At 42.6% G+C, this 23,431-nt stretch overlaps 1 protein-coding gene across 1 annotated transcript; it reads left to right on the top strand.

Moving 5' to 3' along the window:
- The first annotated feature begins 18,747 nt into the window (after window positions 1-18,747).
- On the top strand, window positions 18,748-19,008 carry LOC121584630 (splicing factor 3B subunit 5-like). The gene has a single exon (XM_041900628.1). It carries the CDS (start codon window positions 18,748-18,750, stop codon window positions 19,006-19,008), a length of 261 nt encoding a protein of 86 aa, XP_041756562.1.
- Window positions 19,009-23,431: the final 4,423 nt, after the last annotated feature.

The raw sequence follows: 23,431 nt of genomic DNA, 5'->3' as shown, positions 1-23,431 counted from the left end.
CAGGAGGAATGTGCAGTGCTGGCATCTGGTTCGGACTCTCCACCGAGGTCGCCCCTACGGAAACACCCAGACAAAACCCCTCACACTGAGCAGACCACCCTTGAAAAGCCTTCTCTCGCCACGAAATAGTAGGATCATGGGTGGTCAACCAGGGAAGCCCCAGTACCACCGGATACGCAGGAGAGTCAATCAGATAGAGTTGAATCGTCTCCTCATGACCCCCTGCGTCATCATCCTAAGTGGCGCTGTGAGCTCCCCAATCCACCCAGATCCTAACGGACGACTATCTAAAGCATGTACGGGGAAAGGCTTATCGACTGGAAGGAGGGGAATCCCTAACTTAACACAAAATTTGCGATCTATAAAATTCCCAGCTGCGCCTGAATCGACTAGCGCCTTATGCTGGGAACGAGGTGCAACCTGTGGAAAACAAACAGGCAATGTAAAGTGGACGACAGAAAGCTCTGGGTAAGTAGGGCGCCTACTCACCTGGGTGGACTCCCCACTGTATGGCCTGCCATCTCCCTCCTCAGGGAACCCTCCCCAGCACCTAGCCGCGGTGTGCCCTCCGCGGCCACACCTGGTACAGGAGACTGCTCCCCTCGGGTTCCTTCCTCTTTTCGTTCTAGCGCCAGCCCCTCCGAGCTCCATCGGACTCGGCTCGGAGGTGCTGGAGGGTGGAATGGGAGGCCCCCATCTGGGACGCCCGCGGGTCGTGAGTAGGTTGTCCAAACGAATAGCCATGTCCACAAGCTGGTCAAAAGTTAAAGTAGCGTCCCTACACGCTAACTCCCTGCGGACGTCCTCCCTAAGGCTACACCTAAAATGGTCTACGAGGGCCCTCTCATTCCACCCCGCGTCAGCCGCTAGAGTCCGGAACTCCAGTGCGAATTCTTGAGTGCTCCTCATCCCCTGTCGGAGGTGGAATAGACGTTCCCCCGCCGCTCTTCCCTCTGGTGGATGGTCAAAGACCGCACGAAAGCGGCGGGAAAACTCCGCATAGGTGACTGTGGCGGAGTCTATTCCCCTCCATTCGGCGTTGGCCCACTCCAACGCCTTGCCGGTGAGACAGGAGATGAGGGCGGAAACGCTCTCGTATCCCGAGGGCGCCGGGTGTATGGTGGCCAGGTAGAGCTCCACTTGCAAAAGGAAACCCTGACACCCGGCAGCGGAGCCGTCGTACGCCCTCGGGAGCGAGAGCCGAATCCCACTGGGTTCCGGTAGATGAGTTGGCAGGTTCTCTGGTGGTGATGGAGCGACCGGTGGGGCTGTGGGGACACCGCTGATCTCCCAGCGCCGAAGAGTGTCCATGACGCCCTCCAACGCGTGCCCGATCCGATTGATGCGATGTTCCTGTCCCTGGAGACGCTCCTCCACGCTGTCGACTTGTGCTCCTGCTGATTCCATCGAAGTGGTGTGTAATTCTGTCAGGGCCGTGTAGAAATGGTGTGGTGTGGAATCAAGTGCAGAAGCAGATAGATAGTCCAATAATCTTTACTGGAAAATGCGAGGCAATAATCCAAAACCAGCCAGAGGCAAAACGCACACAAGCGTAAAATACAAGCGCGCATAAACAGGCGCGCAAAACTCTTCTCAACCGAGAAGTAAACAATATAGTAGTGGCGTACCAAACACAGGTACGAAACGACACCTAACACGAAACAATTACACACAACACTACACTAACAACAAGGAAACTAAATAGGGTGCTTAATTAGACATAACACAAGACAGGTGTGGCTAACAGACAAAACTAATCAAACAGAAAACATAGAGCGGTGGCAGCTAGTACTCCGGAGACGACGACCGGCGAAACCTGCCCGAACAAGGAGGAGGAGCTGCCTCGGCCGAAACCGTGACAGTCGTCCCCTTATGCCATAGTTTGTACATCTCAATTGTCAGTAGAAACCACATTTGTTTAAGCAAGTCAGCCATATCAGCTATGTTTTTTTAAAGGCAGTAAATGAGGCTGAATGAACTATGTTGCTGCCAGACAAGGCTCTGCTGATAGCCAGGTGTAGCAGTGGTAAGGTGTTGGGACTGCCGTTGGTACTCTGCTGTTGGGACAGCTTTATGTAGGCTCTAACAGTTTGTAGGCACCGTTTGTCACCGTTATAGTGCAATGAATGTATTGTTTAGTTTTGTGTTGTGTTGTGTTGTGTAGTGGCTTTGCTGGCATGCAACTAAAAAGATTTACATGCTAAAATCACCACTGTATGTGATCAATTCAGTTGACTATCAAGCTGTTGTAGAGCTCAAAGAAAAGAGAACAGAAGAAAAATCATGGTCAATAGCAAGTGGTTGAAATAGATTTTCTCAGTCTTTATGAATGAAGTCTTCATTCAGAAGATCTGTGAAAAGGGTAATAATCCCTTTTGGTTCCTCAAAGAATGTGTCAGGCGACAGGCTTCAGTTTGTTTGTCTGTCCACTGATGTCTGGAGGCTGAAAGTAACCATCCAGGATTTGGCTCACATCTACCTAATCTGTTCTTTGTTGTATTTCATTCATGGACAACCTCAAGCCAATCAGTCACCTGGCTTTTTATAACGCTGAGGGATGGGGATGGAGAAATGGAACCACTTCCAAATTCAATGGATTCTATGGATGCATTGACTGACAGTCCACGATATCAGTTTGATAGTTATAAACTTTTGAAGCTATATTCTAAATAAAAAATTTATTCTAAATAAATCCTCAAAATACAACAAAAAACATACATTTTGGAGAAAAGCCACTTTATATGTTGCGTTCTATTGGGGTAAGACAGCTCAAGTCATTTTTTTGTGAAATTCTTCAAGAATACAGTACGATTCGCTTAATTGCAATGACCATTGAACAGCAGTATTGCAGATTGTACCTTTAAAGACGCCAAGGTCCTGTATGGAAACCAAGGTCCTGGATGGAAACCAAGATCCTGGATGGAAACCAAGGTACTGTATGGAAACCAAGATCCTGTATGGAAACCAAGGTCCTGGATGGAAACCAATGTCCTGGATGGAAACCAATGTCCTGGATGGAAACCAAGGTCCTGGATGGAAACCAATGTCCTGGATGGAAACCAATGTCCTGGATGGAAACCAAGGTCCTGGATGGAAACCAAGGTCCTGGATGGAATTCTGTGCTAGAAGCCTTCCTGTCGTCAAATAAACAAACATTTATTCCTGAGAAAAACCAGTCCAAACATGTACCTATCGCCAGATACATTATACAGTACATTATCTTGATATCAAATGAACAAACATTTATTTCTGAGAGAAACCACTCAGTCTATGCACTCACTTCTCACTCCATCCTTTTAGAAGGCACTGTACCTTAACAAATTTTACACTTTGAGAAATGGCCAGCTCACCACCCAATCTCATCGAGGGGAAAATTGCATTTCGCTGCTGAATGAGGCTACCTGAGGAGTATGTCACAGGCAGTAGTACTGTATGTCATAGAGGAGGGGACTGCAATAATCTCCCCCCTACAGGCTCCATGCCTGCCGGCTGAAGAAAGCACCTTGTTTGAGGAACATCGCTCAACCACTGCAGCACTGCAGACAATACAGTGCATTGCGCTCATAATTCATGGTCATTTGTTTTTATTGTTTTACCTATGAGTAACTGGAAATGACTACTATTTTTTAGAAGGTTCTGGACCAATACATCCAACTGAATGGTAAGATCAAGCCTTTTCTCTGTCTGATGAAGCAGGCTTGGTGGTGGTTTTGGGACCCACCACTCCAGCAGAGTAGCACATGGCACACAACACACGCACACACAAACACACACGCACTTAGTCCAGCACTAAGCCATGTATCCTAAACTCTATGCTGACAGAGAGACTTGTGTTACGGTTAGCTTGGAAGAACCTAAAAGGAAGCCGCCTACCCACCAAACCCATGGCCTTCTAGGAACTATATTAAGCACTCTAGCTGTTGCCAAGGAATCTGTTCGCCTCTCATAAAAAGCACATGACTGTGTTTCTTGCCAATTGCATCAATTTATATCAATGAAGTATTCTTTATTTAGTCTATATTGCAAGTATGAAGTACATTTGCATAAAACAAAGCTATAAAACGGTGTAAAATGTTTGATGAATATGAAGGGCAGATTATTGATCCAAATCTCTTTTCAGAAGTGTGTGAGCATATATGAAATATGAATACATTACCTTTCAAAGTTGGGGCATTTCTCCAAAAAGCACTTACAGTACAATTAAACCATTTATTTTCTCATTACAACTACAAGTCAGAGAGGGAATCAGTGTTCATTTAGAGTCAACACCTGTATCCTCTGCGCCTACGCTCTTTGAATAAAAGGTGCTATCTAGAACCTAAAATGGTTATTCGGCTGTCCCCATAGAAAAACGCTTTTTAGAACCCTTTTTGGTACTAGGTAGAACCCTTTTGGTTCCATGTAGAACCCTTTTGGGTTCAATGTACAACCCTTTCCACAGAGGGTTCTACCTGGAACCAAAAAAGGTTATCCTATGGGGACAGCCAAAGAACCCATTTGGAACCCTTTTTTCTAAGAGTGTACAGTATGTTCCCTTGGAGACAGAAGAAACTCTAAGTTGGTGGTAAATACTACAGTGAGTGAAATGGGATTCTGATCATTTTTATTTGATTTAACCTTTATTTAACTGGGCAAGTCAATTAACAACAAATTCTTATTTGCAATGACGGCCTACCAAGAGGCAAAATGCCTCCTGTGGGAACGGGGGCTGGGATTAAACATTTAAATGTAGGACAAAACATCCATGACGACAAGAGAGACACTACAACACTATATAAAGGGAGACCTTAGACAACAACACAGCATGGCAGCAACACAACATGACAACAAAACATGGTAGCAACACAACATGACAACAACATGGCAGCAACACAACATGACAACAACACGGTAGCAATACAACATGACAACAACATGGTAGCAACACAACATGGCAGAAGCACAACATGGTAGCAGCACAAACACGGTACAAACATTGTAAGGCACAGAGAACAGTTAGGTAATAGTTCCAGCATTATTCGTCTGGCTCTAAGAGCCTCATATATTTCATTACTATGGCAACACAGTCCCCATCACAAAACTGCACTCCAGTTTCAGTGACACTCCAGAAAACATGAGCACATTGAATGAGCAACACATGCCCCACTCTCTCTCTCTCATTTTAATTGGATAGTCTATTTTCAGCAAAGTGAAAATGAAGGACTTTCATGACCTTCAATAAATTAATGTAATGTTTATATAATTGTGATAAGGTTTTACAACCTATGTGAAAACAGTAACTGATCATGAAACTGTGCTCTAAACAGATATATTTCTCATAGTTGAATCACAGCAGCCTTCTGAAAGGTAAACCTTCTGTTACTGTGAATATGATTGAAGCAACAGTTCCCTCTGTCAGATTAGTTCTCATCATAAATATCAATGTTGGCACGTGATAAAAATGATGACAGCTTTATGCATCAATATTCATTATATCTAGGCGGTTATCATACCTGTTTTGCATCAGATTCACACAGTTTACAGTAGATTAGTGCCCAATACAGATCACTTCCACTCTTGGCTTGTGACAGTTAAGCCTCAAGAGATTGTATGGACAGTGGACAATTAGATGGACCCGAAAATGCACTTGATGAAATATGAATTAGGATTAAATACAGACCAGCAAAAAGCAATAACTACTTATACAGGATATACTCCCTGTTCATTGAAATAAGACCTTGGTTCACATTCACAAGTATGTTTTTTTAAATCGTTTTTGTCATATCTAGAATTTTATGTGATTATATTAGATTCTATATTACAACTGCAATAGTATTACAATCTGTATGATTTTTATGCAATACACTCAGTTGGATTAATTGCAATCAATGTTCAATTGAACTAATTAATGCGTGCATCAAATCAATCATCAATGATGTTAGTAAAAATGGTGGTAATGAATTATATGAATTAAAGGTTCTCTATGGGGCTGGCTTTGTTTCCCACCCGACATAATTCTATGTTACACATACCAGACATTCCGATACAATCCCACTTCCTCTGTGAATGACGCGTTGAACTGAAATTGTAAACGTTGTCGTACAGTGCCTTGCAAAAGTATTCAACCCCCTTGGCGTTTTTCCTATTTTGTTGCATTACAACCTGTAATTTAAATGGATTTTTATTTGGATTTCATGTAATCGACATACACAAAGTCCAAATTGGTGAAGTGAAATGAAAAAAATTACTTGTTTAGAAAAATTCTAAAAAATGAATAACGGAAAAGTGGTGCGTGCATATGTATTCACCCCCTTTCCTATGAAGCCCCTAAATAAGATCTGGTGCAACCAATTACCTTCAGAAGTCACATAATTAGTTAAATAAAGTCCACCTGTGTGCAATCACATTTGGTGTTCGCCAACAGGCATGTGGGAGACTCCCCAAACATATGGAAGAAGGTACTCTGGACAGATGAGTCTAAAATTGAGCTTTTTGGCCATCAAGGAAAACGCTATGTCTGGTGCAAACCCAACACCTCTCAACACCCCGAGAACACCATCCCCACAGTGAAGTCGATGTTTTTCATCGGCAGGGACTGGGAAACTGGTCAGAATAGAAGGATGGCGCTAAATACAGGGAAATTCTTGAGGGAAACCTGTTTCAGTCTTCCAGAGATTTGAGACTGGGACGGAGGTTCACCTTCCAGCAGGACAATGACCCTAAGCATACTGCTAAAGCAACACTTGAGTGGTTTAAGGGGAAACATTTAAATGTCTTGGAATGACCTAGTCAAAGTCCAGACCTCAATCCAATGGAGCTGGAGCAGTTTTGCCTTAAAGAATGGGCAAAAATCCCAGTGGCTAGATGTGCCAAGCTGATAGAGACATACCCCAAGAGACTTGCAGCTGTAATTGCTGCAAAAGGTGGCTCTACAAAGTATTGACTTTGGGGGGGGTGAATATTTGCCCCCCTAAGTTTTCTTAGCAAATGTTGTAATAGACTAAAAACACCAGGAAATCAGCTCCAAGTGATTTTCAAAATCGGCCTGCGGCTGAATCTAGTTGATGATCCCTGTCCTATCGGTTTTAGGCCTAGCTGGCTAGCTAGCTATCTTTCTACCAGAGGGGTAACGTTACTGTTAGGCTAACGTTAGTACTACAAAACAGAATCAGTGAGTTAGCCAGCTAGCTAGCTAATGTGCCTAGCTAAATGTTCTGAAATAACTTTTAATTTTTTTAGAAAGATAGCTAAGCTTGAAATGGGAATTGTATCATTGACTCAACTAACGTTGCCAAAAACACATTTAAGTTTAGCTTTCATAATGAACCAGAAAATCAATCGCTAGCTAGTTCTTTCTGGTTGTTCAGCAAAGTTAACTGGTTAGCTACAGTACCAGTCAAAAGTTTGGACACACCTACTCATTCAAGGGTTTTTCTTCAAGTGGGACTATAATTTTTTTGGTTACTACATTATTCCATATGTGTTATTTCATAGTTTTGATGTCTTCACTATTATTCTACAATGTAAAAAAAATTACAAATAAAGAAAAACCCTTGAATGAGTAGGTGTGTCCAAACTTTTGACTGGTATTGTAACTAATTAATTACTGCTTTGTAGTATACCCCTCTGGTCTGTAAACCTATTGCCAGGTTTGCCGGCTTCCTGACCTAGCTAATAGCAATAGCTAGCTTGCTGATTAGGTTGGCCTCATTGAAATGTTCGTAGCTAACTTGCCTTGTATAGCCACAATGTTTAGGGTAGGGTGTTAGGGGACTAAATGAAACGTTGGTTCTGATGTTATACTTTGTATTCCTTGTTATAGCGAACACATAACAATTGATTTCATGAGGATAGGACTTACAATTGCTGAGATCTTATTATACAAAAAAAGTAAACAGTTGCAGACAGGTCAATGTTAATCCTTATTCAATAATGGTACCAAATCACCTGTCTAGATTCTTAAATTCAACACTTTTTGTGCAATATTTCAAGATAGGGTGGTCATATTGTTATGAAATTTACATAGCTGATGTAAACACAGAGATGACTTTTATATATACAGTATATATATATTTTTGTTATTATTATTATTTTAATTAAAATGCTATGAAATGCAAACTAAGCACTTAATATTCAAATTAGGCAGTACGGAATACATCATTACAGTTATTTGAGCACAATCATTTAAGGTAGGGTGGTCATATTATTAACAAATCTTCATACCTTATGCAAAACGTGGAGTTTGTAACAATTTGAAACAATTTATGAAATTAGAATACAACTTTTTGCACTACTTTATGCAAATTAGATACTTAATACGCACACATCTCCACACACAACACCCCCACCAACAAACAAACACACACACACACACACACACACACACACACACTTTTCAGCATCCCCACACACTCACACAACACCCCCACCAACACACACCACATCACACATAGACTAACACAGACACACACTTTTGTAGTCCGTAATAGTTTGCAAGCCCTGCCACATCCGACGAGCGTTGGAACCGGTGTTGTACGATTCAATCTCAGTGCGGGTGTTGCCTGTAATCCATGGCTTCTGGTTGGGGTATGTACGTACAGTCACTGTGGGGATGAAGTCATCGATGCACTTGTTGATGAAGCCAGTGACTGATGTGGTGTACTCCTCAATGCCATCGGAAGAATCCCAGAACATATTCCAGTCTGTGCTAGAAAAACAGTCCTGTAGCTTAGCATCTGCGTCATCTGACCACTTCTGTATTGAGCGGGTCACTGATACTTCCTACTGTAGTTTTTGCTTGTAAGTAGGAATCAAGAGGATGGAATTATGGTCAGATTAGCCAAATGGACAGTGAGGGAGAGCTTTGTACGCGTCTCTGTGTGTGGAGTAAAGGTGGTCTAGAGTTTTTTTTCCTCTGGTTGCACATTTAACATGCTGGTAGAAATTAGGTAAAACGGATTTAAGTTTCCCTGCATTAAAGACCCCGGCCACAATGAGTGCCACCTCTGGATGAGCATTTTCTTGTTTGCTTATGGCCTTATAAAGCTCGTTGAGTGTGGTCTTAGTGCCAGCTGTTCTATCTTGCCGATTTACCGAAAACCCCGCCAGCTGTATGTTATCCATGTCGTCGTTCAGCCACACCTCGGTGAAACATAAGATATTACAGTTTTAAATGTCCCGTTGGTGGGATATTCTTGATCGGAGCTCATCCATTTTATTATCCAATGATTGTACGTTGACTAATAGGACTGATGGTAGAGGCAGATTACCCACTCGCCGTCGGATCCTTACAAGGCACCCTGACCTACATCCCCATATCTCTGTCTCTTCTTCATGCTAATGACGGGGATTTGGGCCTTGTCGGGTGTCTGAAGTAAATCCTTCGCGTCCGACTCGTTAAATAAAAAATCTCTGTCCAGTACGAGGTGAGTAATCGCTGTCCTGATATCCAGAAGCTATTTTCGGTCATAAGAGACGGTGGCAGAAACATTATGTACAAAATAAGTTACAAATAACGCGAAAATACACACACAATAGCTCAATCCAGAGCATCCCAAACATGCACAATGGGTGACATGTCTGGTGAGTATGCAGGCCATGGAAAAACTGTGACATTTTCAGCTTCCAGGAATTGTGACATGGGGCCGTGCATTATCATGCTGAAACTTGAGGTGATGGCAGCGGATGAATGGCACGACAATGGGCCTCAGGATCTCGTCACGGTATCTCTGTGCATTCAAATTGCCATCAATAAAATGTAATTGTGTTCATGGTCCGTAGCCTATGCCTGCCCATACCATAATCCTACCACCACCATGGGGTACTCTGTTCACAACGTTGACATCAGCAAACATGCTGTCTGCCATCTGCCCGGTACAGTTGAAACCGGGATTTATCCGTGAAGAGCATACTTCTCCAGAGTGACAGTGGCCATCGAAGGTGAGCATTTGCCCACTGAAGTCGGTTACGACGCTGAACTGCAGTCAGGTCATGACCCTGGTGAGGACGACGAGCACGCAGATGAGCTTCCCCGAGACGGTTTCTGACAATTTGTGCTGAAATTATTCGGTTGTGCAAACCCACAGTTTCATCAACTTTCTAGGTGGCTGGTCTCAGACGGTCCTGCAGGTGAAGAAGCCGGATGTGGAAGTCCTGGGCCGGCGTTGTTACACATGGTCTGCGGTTGTGAGGCCAGTTGGACATACAGCCAAATTCTGTAAAATGACATTGGAGGCTGCTTATGGTAGAGAAATTAACATGACATTCTCTGGCAACAGCTCTAGTGGACATTCCTGCAGTCAGCATGCCATTTTCACTCTCCCTCAAAACTTGAGACCTCTGTGGCATTGAGTTGTGTGACAAAACTGCACATTTTAGAGTGGCCTTTTATTTTCCCCAGCCAGGGCCTAAAATTATCACCCGCCACCTGCCAAATGCAGGTAGATTTTGGCATTGGCGGGTAAGATGTCTATTTCACTAGCCACGTTGGCGGGTGGTCATGGATCCACAGTGCGAGCATTTCACTCGCATTTGTGAATAAAAATAGTCAAGTATGATCACATATATAGTAAAATAAATGCTGCAGTAGCTGTTTGCAAAGTATTTCTGCCGTTTTATTTCATAGCTGGTAAATGAATTGCATAAAGTCAAAGAACTAAGAATCCTATATAGCCTATTCCACCTCACGTTGCAACACTGCCTGGGTGCTGTGCGCACGTAAAGAGCTGAGTGAAAGATTAATTTTTAGAATCCCTGCGCACAGGCATAAAAGTTGGTCTAATTTACTTGAAACTGAAGTCTACTGAAGTGAGACTTTGTCCTTGTATTTCTTGGCTATTTACATAGTTTTGTTCACAAGCTAGGTTGTTTTTCTATGTTTGAGTTTCAACTGCTAGAGAAGAGAAGAAAACGCTTCTACTAGTCAGTCTCAATATCACAGGCACAAACATGACTCGAGTCACGTTACTACAGTAACCTCCCACATTTAAATAGGCAGGTGAACATATTTTGGTTAAAATACTAAGGTCACAAAAATGTAAAACAATATACCACATTACTTCTTACTAGTAATACCTTTGTTTTAGAAACATTACAAACCATGATCATCCGTTTTTATGTGTTTTGTTGGTGTCATTTTTGCAGGAAAAATATATTTTGTCTGGTAAAAAGTCTGAGTGGCTGGTAGATGTTTTTTATCTACCTGCCACAGTGGCTGGTGGACCAAAAAGGAAATGTTATGTCCTGTCCCAAGCACAAGGTGCACCTGTGTAATGATCATGCTGTTTAATCAGCTTCTTGATATGCCACACCTGTCAGGTGGATGGATTATCTTGGCAAAGGAGAAATGCTCACTCAGGGATGTAAACAAATTTGCGCACATTTTTTTTGTTGAGAAATACGCTTTTTGTGCTTATGGAAGAGTTCTGGGATCTTGTATTTCAGCTCATGAAACAAACAAACACTTTACATGTTGCGTTTATATTTTTGTTCAGTATAGCTTACTTCTAAGGTAGGCCCACACCTGAGTTGGGTTACATTGTAATGTTATTTTTGGTGTTGATGAGTTAATCTAATGATAAACTGCAGCAAATAATTAGCCTAGGCACAGAAGAGGCAGTGAGCCTCAGAAAGATAGGTGGGATACATTTTCAATTCACTGATATTTAGCTATGTTTTTATCGATTTTAATGTTGTAGCTACTGAATTCTGGTAGTTTTTGCTTGAAAGACGATTCTGAATCATTCAGTAGGGTCTTTCTCTAACATATCATGAATATTATGTCAAAAAAGTTGGATTTCGTAAATAGGGTTGGGCGGTATCGAGATTTTCATTTTTCATATCGTCATACCGTCCTTCTCTCACCCTGGGATTCATGGTATTACCGGTTTAGCACACATGTGGGTGCCAAAAAACGCAAGAAAAGCCCATTGGGTGTCTATTACCAGAATGCTAACAAAATCAGCACAAGTAATAGCGAATTTCCATGGAAGCTGCTAGCTAAATATGCTAACAAGCGCAAACGAAAATAAACAAATTGCAAAGACAGGCAATCCTGGTCATAAAGTTATACATATATGTCATTTCTGGTGAGTTTTGACATTTACAAGCGAATTTGAACGAGAGATATTGTGCAAATGAAGAAAGATTTGACGCATGCAGTGCTGGCTCTCCAGCAACATGTCTACAGGCTGTGTCAGTGTGTAGTCTGGAGTTGCTAGGGAAACGGGCCTGCCTGCTTGGAGAAGAGAGGGGAGGAGTAGACCGCAGAGAACTGAGAGGAGAAAAACTCAAGGAAATCAAGATAGCAGTAGCAGCTGTACAAATAACTCATCCAAAGGGCTTTGACTTCTCAAACACGGCAGAAAGCTAACACAATATGATGCCCTGTCACCTTATCAATTCAGCCATTTACTTAGATAGCAAGTTAAACTAGGGGTCGTGTTAACACATAATTCTGTGTTTTTCAAATCAATCAAATCAATTTATATTTGCCACATGCGCTGAATACAACAGGTGTAGACATTACAGTGAAATGCTTACATACAAGCCCATAACCAACAATACATTTTAAGAAAAAAATTTAAAGAGCAAATAATTAAAGAGCAGCAGTAAAATAAAATAACAGTAGGGAGGTTATATACAGGGGAAAGTAAGTAATATCTTGCTGCGTTTTGTAAACACAGATCTAAAATGTTTCTTATTGTAATTTCTAGTCGGCATCAGACTAATTTTGTGCTTCAGTTGCACTTCTCCACTCGGATGAGAATTCATGAACAGGCATTCTATCAGCAGATAATGCTCTGAATGATGTGTAGCTACTTTTCTCCTGTATGTTTCTCGTGTAGCCAGACCATTTTTTTAAACGAAGATTAACTTTAAGCAAAACATTAGGAAATGTAGCTGGCTAAATTATTTCTATGATAGGCCTAAACATTAGAAATATGTTTTTGCATTGTAAGCTCATTTACTTGTGTGGCTGCCAGCCAAAATACTATTGCACTTCTGTTGTCATCTGATAAAAATGAAGCTATTTTATGTCAAATGTGTTGCACTAATGTATTTTCTGTGAAGGAACACTGTAGTTGTACGTCCCTGATCACTCTATTGAAGCAAAAAACCACGTAATTTTCAATATAAAAGACGACCCCTGTCAACACACAGCTGGACTCAGCTCCTCCCACCTTCTCCTGTTGTGCTATTTACAAACAAACACGTGACTGTCTCAACTGTTCTTCTTCTTCTCCACGACTTTCAATGTACTATTGAGCCTTGTGTGTCCCAGTCTCACCCTGGTGACTACACTTTCCTCCCTTCTCTCTCGGCCTGAGGACCTCCCTGCCCCCACCTTTTCCTGGATCTTATACAGATGTCTTCCCTTACTCTCCCTGTTCCACAACTCTTGCCACTTATTTTTAACCACTGTTCTTATTAATCCCTTGGCTTCTGCTTTACTGATTCCATCTCAACATTAGGATGTTTAAGAGCCTGCTTGGCAATAATATCCACTTCCTCATTCCCCTCTACTCCCACATGAGCTGGTACCCAGAGGAACATCACAAATACCCCCATCTGTTTCACCCTATACAAACACTGCAAACCTCATACAATACATCCTGTCTGCTCTGAGACACACATGAATTTAAGCTCATCATTGCTGCACAGGAGTCAGAGCAGATGACCACCCTGTCTGGCCACACCTCCTCCACCCACTCTGCAGCCAATAGTATGGCCAACAACGCCATTGTGTAAACAGATAAATGATCTGTTGCTCTTTTCGTCACTGCCACCTTAAACTCAGGCACACTAAAAGCTGGTCCTGTCCTCCCTGTTTTAGGGTCCTTAGATCCATCTGTGAATATATTCAAGAAAGCATAGTATTGTGTTCACTTACAACTGAATCTACTCCTTCCTCAACATCTCTTACCCTCTCAAGCAACCTTAGCTCTATCCCTGGCTGAGGTAGAAACCAAGGTGGGATAGCAGGAAGAACCACAGAGGGGCTAAACTCCCTCCCAAACAACCACATCTCTCTTGCCATGCAATTGCGTATCCACCCAAAACTTGTATTCAGATTGTGTTCATGTTCCCAGCACTCTAGGAGCACCTTTTATGTAGGATGTGTAACCTTATATCCTTGTAGATGTACCCAATATGTCATGGCTAGCTGTTGTCTTCTTAACTTTAACGGCATCTTTCCCAACTCTACCTGTATACCTGTATCGCTGCCACTGGGGAGGTCCTGAGTGCTCCACAACATATTCTTAGGGCTTGGGCCTGGATAACATCTAGCTTTTTTAAAGATGTCTGAGCTGCTGATCCATATGCTATACTTCCATAATCCATTGATGACCTTAACAGCGCTATATGTATCATTTTCAACGCCATTCTATCTGCTCCATTCCTGACAAGCAACACATCACATTCAATATTTTCTTTCCTTTGACAACTACTCTGTTAATATGCTCCGCCCATGTCATTAGAGTGTCAAACCAGACCCCCAGGAACCTAAACCCTCCCACCCTCTCCATATTCCTTCCATACAACTTCGAGTATATTTCCTTCCCAACCTTCCTTCTAGAAAAAATACAGTCTGTGTTTTCTCAACTGAAAACTTGAAGCCCCACCTGAGGGACCACTGCTCTACTTCACGAATCGCTTCTTGAACTCTTCTGGCTGTATGGGTCATATTTCTCCCTCTCTTCCACAGCGCTCCATCATCCATAAACAATGACCTCCCAATATCAGGTCTCACCTGAGAGAAGACATTGTCAATCATAATGGAGAACAACAAAGGACTAATGACACGTCCCTGGGGTGTACCATTATCCACCTCATAGCTTTCTGACATAGAGCTCCCCACCCTCATGACACTTCCCTGGGGGGGTACCATTATCCACCTCATAGCTTTCTGACATAGAGCTCCCCACCCTCATGACACTTCCCTGGGGTGTACCATTATCTACCTCATAGCTTTCTGACATAGAGCTCCCCACCCTCATGACACTTCCCTGGGGGGTACCATTATCCACCTCATAGTTTTCTGACATAGAGCTCCCCACCCTCATGACACTTCCCTGGGGGGTACCATTATCTACCTCATAGCTTTCTGACATAGAGCTCCCCATCCTCATGACACTTCCCTGGGGGGTACCATTATCTACCTCATAGCTTTCTGACAAAGAGCTCCCCATCCTCATGACACTTCCCTGGGGGGTACCATTATCTACCTCATAGCTTTCTGACATAGAGCTCCCCATCCTCATGACACTTCCCTGGGGGGGATACCATTATCTACCTCATAGCTTTCTGACATAGAGCTCCCCACCCTCATGACACTTCCCTGGGGGGTACCATTATCCACCTCATAGCTTTCTGACATAGAGCTCCCCACCCTCACTTGTATTGATCGCCCAAAAATAAAATACTTTATCTAGTTAAAAACCCTTCTTCCAACCCCCATGTTATCCAGCTTGATATGTAGGCCTTCCTTCCACATCATATCATAATCCTTCTCTACATCAAAGGAAACGGCTACCACCACCTCCTTATTTACCTGTGCCTTCCTTATGACTGACTCAAGGCACAGTACAGGATTCATCGTTCCCCTGCCTTTCCTGAACCCACTTTGATCTGGTGACATTAGTCCTCTACTTTCCAGAAAGTAAGTCAGTCTTTCCTGAACCCACTTTGATCTGTTGACATTAGTCCTCTACACTACAGAAAGTAAGTCAGTCTTTCTGTTATCATCCTTTCCATAAGTTTACATACGTGAGATGTCAACGCTATCGGCCTATAGCTTGAAGGACTACTAGGGTCTTTCCCTGGTTTCCGTATTGGCACCACTACCGCCTGCTTCAAACTTCCAGAAAATGTCCCTTCCTGCCACACCTTATTGTAAAGGCCCAATACTTTCCCCATTGCAGTGTCACTGAGATGAGCCATCATGATGTAACACATCTCATCCTTCCCAGGAGATGTTACCCCAGCTTTAGCTAATGCTCTATTAATCTCAGCCAATGTAAAAGGGCCATTTAATGTATCCCCCACCATCTCGCTCTGATCCAGGACCCCCGGATGTTCTCCTCTGACCCTCTCTCTCCCACGCTGCCCCTCTTCTGTCAGATTATTTGAGCTGTGCACCTTCACAAATGCCTGGGCTAACATCTCTGCCACTCATCCTCTTAATCATCCCCCATACCTCTCCCACAGGAGTTGTCCTGTCTATGTTTCCACAGAACCGGCGCCAATACTCCCTCTTAGCTGTCCTAATGATCCTCCTTACTACTGTTTGTGCTTTTTATACTGAATCAGGTGCTGGTAATTATGGGACCTTTTCAACATTCTGAAAGCGTTGTTCCTACTTTTCACTGCTTCTCTACACTCTTCACTCCACCAGGGGACTGCGTTACCCTTTCTCCCCCTAACAACCTTCCTCATGTCTCCTACCAGTCTTGTGTTCTCCCCCATTCTGCTCCCTCCATCACGCCCAACCTGCATCTCGACCTGACCTGGAATACCTGCTATTCTAGGTGCCCTGATTGTTTCTGCAGAACTACCTTCACTGCTTCTGCATACGAGATGTTACGCTCACTCCTCACCTGCTGCACTTCCAGCTGTCTTTTCATCACTGAACAACCCCTGTACGCTACAATATGGGCGCCCCCATAGTTACAGCACTTTAACTGGACCCCATCTCCACATTCTCCATATGCATGTTCTCCCCCACACTTCATCTCCTTTTGCCTTTACACACCGCTGCCACATGCCCAAACTTTTGACAGTTATAGCAACACAATGGTTTCAGAACATATGCTCGCACATAGTAACTCATATACCAAATTCTAACTTTTGCTGACAATACCAGATCCTCAAAGTTTAGTAGCACTGACAAGCTATCCACCTTCTTCCCATCTGGTGTCATCTGAAGGCGCTTTGCCTCAAAAAGAGAGCCTCCCTTCAAGTGGTCCTTTATTTCTTGCATGTTAACAATTTCTGGAACTCCTGTAATAACTCCCTTCACTCACTTCCGTCCAGTTTGATCAGGCATGCTACTATCAACCACACGTTTACATACCTGCTTGAGTTTGAGTACCTTCTCATACTGTTTAATATTGAAACACACCACCACCAAACTTCCATCACGAAGTACTTTAGCAGACACAACCTCTCCTACTTTACTCTCCAAATCCCTAGCCAACACGATCTGACTCACCGCCGTGACTCCACCTTGATCCTTAAATTTCACCAACACCTTGAACTTCACTTCTCTCAGTACAACACTGCGACCCAAACCTCCCTCATCAAAAAAAAATATCTGAAGCTGGAGACACTTATCTCCCTCACTAACTTTAAGCATCAGTTGTCAGAGCACCTTACCGATCACTGCACCTGTACACAGCCCATCTGAAATTAGTCCGCCCAACTACCTCATCCCTATATTGTTATTTATTTTTCTCATTTGTACCCCAGTATCTCTATTTGCACATCATCTCTTGCACATCTATCATTCCAGTGTTAATACTAATTGTAATTATTTTGCACTATAGCCTATTTATTGCCTTACCTCCATAACTTGCTACATTTGCACACACTGTATATATATTTATTTCTGTTGTATTTTTGACTTTGTTTTGTTTTACCCCATATGTAACTCTATGTTGTTGTTTTTATAGCACTGCTTTGCTTTATCTTGGCCAGGTCGCAGTTGTAAATGAGAACTTGTTCTCAACTGGCTTACCTGGTTAAATAAAGGTGAAAATAAAAATAAAAAATCACTACTCTCCTCTGACAAGACCTGCAAAGGCTCCTCAGGCTTCCTCTTCTTCTTAACCTTTACTCTTACTATACCACCACCTTTTCCCACTCCACCACTACACTCCATCCTGTCCTCCTCAACTCCTAACCCCCCTACCTTTCCATCTCTACTCCAGTCACAGCCCAGTGTTGCTCAACCACCTCCACCGGATTTCCTCTCCGTTTGTTTATCTTTGTTCAAATCTATTAACTTAACTTATTATCTATGCCCATCCCTGATCTACACAATTAACATGGTCAAAATATGCATTTTTGATTGGACACCATACAATGTTGAAAACTGTCATTTGAACTTTCCTGGTTTTCCTTATTATGCCTTAGTTATAATCACATTTCAAAAGGCGGGTCAGTGTGTGGCTCTCAGGGTTTGTTGATCACCTGAGGCATGAGCATATAGCACATGGGGATGTGTGAAACTCACTCCTCAGCCTGAAGTGTCCCCACTTGCGCCGCTGAATAGCTAGCTTTTCGCTTGGTGTGACTGCTATGACGCTCCAGAAGGGCGATCACCTGTGCTAGCAAGGCAGAGGTCCTGGGTGTGAGCAACACTCGCTAAGCAAGCAGCGTGATGTCCGTTACACGCACACAATGTAAGCTAAATACATGCACTCGATGCATGCATACTAGCCGAGCTTTTCAGGTGTTCACATGGTTTTGCGCATGTCAGGAGATATAAATCACAATGGCAGTAAAAGTCGGTTTAATAAAACTTTCCTATGGATTTTTTCTGTTAAATTTCCAGCAGCATAAGGACCAACCAAGTGGACAACCGGCAGAGTAAGTTTAAATGCCCGTTCATTCATAATTCTGGCTATACAAAGCACATTACAAAAATGTATATTGCTAAAAGGTCAGGATACCAGCAATTGCCAGGTCACAGTTTGTAACATTGGCTAAATAACAGCTATATTCACTGAAATAATTGTCCTTCCTTGTCTAGACATTTACCTGAAGATGACAGACCGCTACAACATTCACAGCCAGTTGGAGCATCTTCAATCTAAATACATTGGAACAGGCCATGCTGACACCAGCAAGTGGGAGTTGTTGGTGAACCAACATCGGGACTCGTACTGTTCATATATGGGTCAGTTCAACCTGTTGAATTACTTCTCTGTTGCTGAGAACGAGAGCAAAGCCAGAGTGCGCTTCAATCTCATGGAAAAAATGCTGCAGCCCTGTGGCTCACCTTCGGACAAACCTGACTTAAACTGAGAAGATGTAGAACATTTTGTTTTTACTGTTCGGCTGTCCAGATTTATCCATTGTTGATAAGAAGCTTGAGGCTCGAGATGCATGACACAGAAGGAATGTTTATGAACGATGCATCAGTTTCCCATCAGTGTGATATTTGCATAGAAAATAAACATGGGGGGATAAAGTGGTTGTAGTCAGGTGTCCTTATTTGTCCCCCAAAAATTGTCATTTGCCCTTACCGCCATCATCTTGTGGTAACAACTGACAGTGAGCTTTGAGAATGCTAATTGTAAAATGTTCTGTATATTGCACCCCTATAAGAGCTCGCTATCAATCACTTCAACAGTTATCTAAACAGTTACTGATTTCTGAATACAGTTTCTGTCAACCTGAAAGTGTGTTCCTTTAACTCATTTTGATCAAATAGGCCTAATACCCAGAAAACTGGATAGAGAGTGATATGAAGGCAGACCTGGGTGGAATATGTCAATACTTGAGGTTCACATGATTTATCTTGCCTGGCAAGAGGAGTTTGCACTTTTGGGATTATTTGATTGAGTTTATTTTCAGCAGGTAGCCTAGCTGTTAAAAGCGTTGGGCCAGTAACCGATAGGTTTCTGGTTCAAATCCCTTAGCTGACTAAGTCAAAAATCTGTCCATGTGCCCTTGAGCAAGGCACTTAACCCTAAAATCCTCATGTAAGTCGCTCTGGGTAACAGCGTCTTCTAAATGACAAAAAATGTAAATGAAAAAATATACAGACAGGATATGCATTAAAAAGTAAATGACTTGTTTCCATTGCAGACATCTTAAAGTGCATGGTTATTATATAATTACGTATACAGACATAAACAGACACGCTACTGAGTTGCCTTCAGTCATAAGCCAGCTTTTGACATTCTTAAAAATATATTCCTTGTCGTTATTGCTTTGAGTTGTTGTGGTTGTGTTCCACTCCACTGCGCCGGGATACAGAAAGGTGTTTGAAAAAATCAATGTCAGTCTCTGGCATGTGTATTGAACTGGTGAACATCTCCAATAAAATAATTGGATAGGTAGTTACCTGTGGGCTGAGTCAGTAATTCTGTGGACCAGACCCAGTTGAATTTGTACAACCCTTTCCTCCACCTATAGCCAGCCTAGTTGATTAAAATGCAAAGAGTCATTGTTTCTATTGTGTCTGAGAAGCTTAATCAAGATCAAATATTTCAAACGTCTGAAATATATATTTCACCCAGATCTGCATGACTGCTTTCAGAAAAGGTTATGATTTAATTACACAAAGGTGCAGCATATGAGGTGCTTTTCAACCTGTCCAGTGTTTCCCTGTCAACCAGTGAGATTATTATTGTTATTATTATTATTCTGGGGTGATATCTTCATTCTCTGAAGATGTGGGACTGAAAATCCCCTCTTGTTACTCCCAGTTTGAGGGGAAAATGTGACAGAGTCATGCAGTTCTGGATACATACAGGAAGTCAGTGGTTTAGCTTCAGTATTGAATAGCCTTCTTGTTAGTTTCTCGATGTAGAAAGTTATCACCCTGTCTATTCTTGGCCATTTCATCTATTGTCCATTAAACTGGTTATGTTGGCCTTGGTTCTGGTTGAAAATATTCACCTCATTATCTTGTCCACCCACACGCTACACCTGACCATTCAAACGCCCACACAGAAGCATTACTTTGACATGCGTTGCCCTACTGTTGCCCTACTGAAGAAAAGACTGGTTGGTTTCATAAGCATTTATTTGCCAAGGAAATGGAGGTACATGGCAGCGGATACCTTGTTTTTCAAGCTAACGTTGTCAGAGGAAAGTATGATAAAAAAAACGAATTCAAAGTCTAAGAGGTGTAAAAGTGTAATGCCTCCCCTCAGATATGTTTTTTGGCGAAAAGTCATGCAAATCAATATTTAATTTTTTGAATTGGTTAAAATTAGGTTGCCGTTACAAGGTTTAAGATAAGGGCCAGACTGTCAATGGGATGCTGGTCATCAAAGTCTGCTTGGTCTCTTTCATGTTTTGGCCAAACATCCCCAGGTGAGTGGAAGAGAGGACATTGATGATTCAACATTGAATGGAGAGAGAGGGAGAGATTACGTCTTGGTGCCCCCACTGCTGGGGAAGTCTCCTGTGAAGTGTGTGAGTGCCAATTGGCAGGAACATCACCTAGCCGGGGTAAGTCCTCACCAGCTGTCCCCGCCAGCTGCCCCTACAGTTTGAACCATGGATGCGGCGATGCTATTTCTGCTGTGTCAGGGCTGAACACATTGGGATGCTGCAGCCTTCTCTCTCCCACTGGGCTCCTGGACGCCAGATTATGTTATTGTTAATGTTTTCTATTTTCCCAAGCTTGGAAAGATGTACGCAATAAAGCCAAGTAAATAGTGGGAGTAAGATCATGAGGTATCACTACAAGGTAGTGATACCTCATAGTAGTTATGTTACCTGTAATATCTAGGTCTCTAATGTATATACATATACTTGCCATTTAGCAGACGCTTTTATTCAAAGCGACTTCCAGTAGTGCGGGTGGCCCCAGTAGAAATCAAACCCACGTGGAACAACATCTATTTTCTTTTTCCTGATAGAAATAACACCATTCTCCATGCACTGTCATTTACAGTTTTTTTTTAATTGCTTACACACTAAAATTAAAACTTTCCCACAATTAGCAAAACCTTACACTCAAGGAGCAAAACACCGGCCTAGATTTGCACAACTGTAAGCACATTGTCAGCTTCACACTTTTTGCAAAACATTACACACAGTGATTTGCAAAACACTAAACACACGTGTATGCATTTGACACAGAAATGTATCATGATGTCATTTCCTTGCAACTTCAAAGCAAAGGCTTTCAAATGAACACACCCATGAACCAATTGGTTAAACACAGCCACCAGGTGTGCACACACACTGGTGCTTAATTGTAGACACACCAATCAGGTTTAAGCACTATAAAAAGGCAACAAGTAAGTTCACCTGTCGTCAAAAAAAATGGACGGTGTCAGAGGAAGAGGAAGAGGAAGAGGAAGAGGAAGAGGGAGAGGAAGACCTGGAGGAGGGGTAGGACATGCACAAAGAAGAAGACAACCAAATCTGTGTAACGAAATGTGTGCTACAATTGTGGACCATGTAATAAACCATGGACTAACACTGAGGGAGGCTGGACTGAGAGTACAGCCTAACTTAAGCAGGTACACAGTGGCATCAATAGTTCGGACATTTTGTCAAGAGCACAGGTGAGAAACGTATCTTCTGTCAACAGAAAATCCATAGCTTACTGCATGTACTATATCAACAGTTTTGGTATCTATTCCTGTATCATTTTACAGTAAACTACATGTATTTTGTTTGGCCAACATAGGATTGAACGTCGAGAACACCAAGGAGGGAGGGGCCCAATATTCACACAGGAGCAAGAGAGAGAGATCATAAACCTTGTTTTGGCCAATAATGCAATCAGACTTTCAAGCCCATATTGTCAATGATCACCCGAATTTTCAATAATGTCCAACAGGTCTCTCTGTCAACAATAGCCCGTATCCTTAAAAAACATCAAGTTCTGATGAAACAACTGTATAAAATGCCATTTGAAAGAAATTCAGACAGGGTGAAAGGCCTGCGGCGTGAATATGTGGTGGTCGTTTTGTTCACTGACTGTAGTATTGTGTACTGCACACAACCTTTTTACTGTACATGTAATTTTACTGTATAGCAGACCTACAGTAAATTGATCTACACAATGTGATCTTTTGCTGTATTTCAGAGAGTTTTGCAAATGGATGCGGAGGAAGTCCCGCATGAGTTTATATACATTGATGAGGCTGGATTTACAGTTTTTCTCAATTGTTTACACACAAATACTGGTACTTGAGACACAATGACCACAACATGTAACTCATGCACCAACCCCCTGAACCAATTCTGCTAAACTACAAGCACAATTCCTGCTTTACACTCAAATTGCAGTTCTACAACACACTTTTGTCATGCAGAAAATCTCTTGTTTTCACAATGAACACACTGCCATTCAAATATGCACACTGACTCATCACATGGGCAAACACCCGTCACACAGTTTTACAATTAGCAATCAGAGCTTTAGCATAAAAGGGCAACAGGTGAGCTCTTCTGTTTTGGAGCAATGGATGCCAACATTGGAAACAGAGGCAGAGCCAGAGGAGTGAGAGTAAGAGGAGGAGGACGGGGAGGACAAGGACGAGGACGAGGACGAGGAAGGCCAAGGACCGTAATCTCTGATGAGATCCGAGCCACTTTGGTTGATCATGTGATCAACCATGGTCTAACAATGAGGGAGGCTGGGCAAAGAGTACAGCCAAATTTGAGCAGGTACACTGTAGCATCCATCATCCGGACATTCCGAAATGAGAATAGGTAAGAAATCTACTCTCACTAGAAAATTGCAGTACTGCAT

The sequence above is a fragment of the Coregonus clupeaformis genome, chromosome 1 (genome assembly GCF_020615455.1).
Source record: "Coregonus clupeaformis isolate EN_2021a chromosome 1, ASM2061545v1, whole genome shotgun sequence".
NCBI lineage: Eukaryota > Metazoa > Chordata > Actinopteri > Salmoniformes > Salmonidae > Coregonus > Coregonus clupeaformis.
This window is presented reverse-complemented; position numbering and strand designations above follow the sequence as displayed.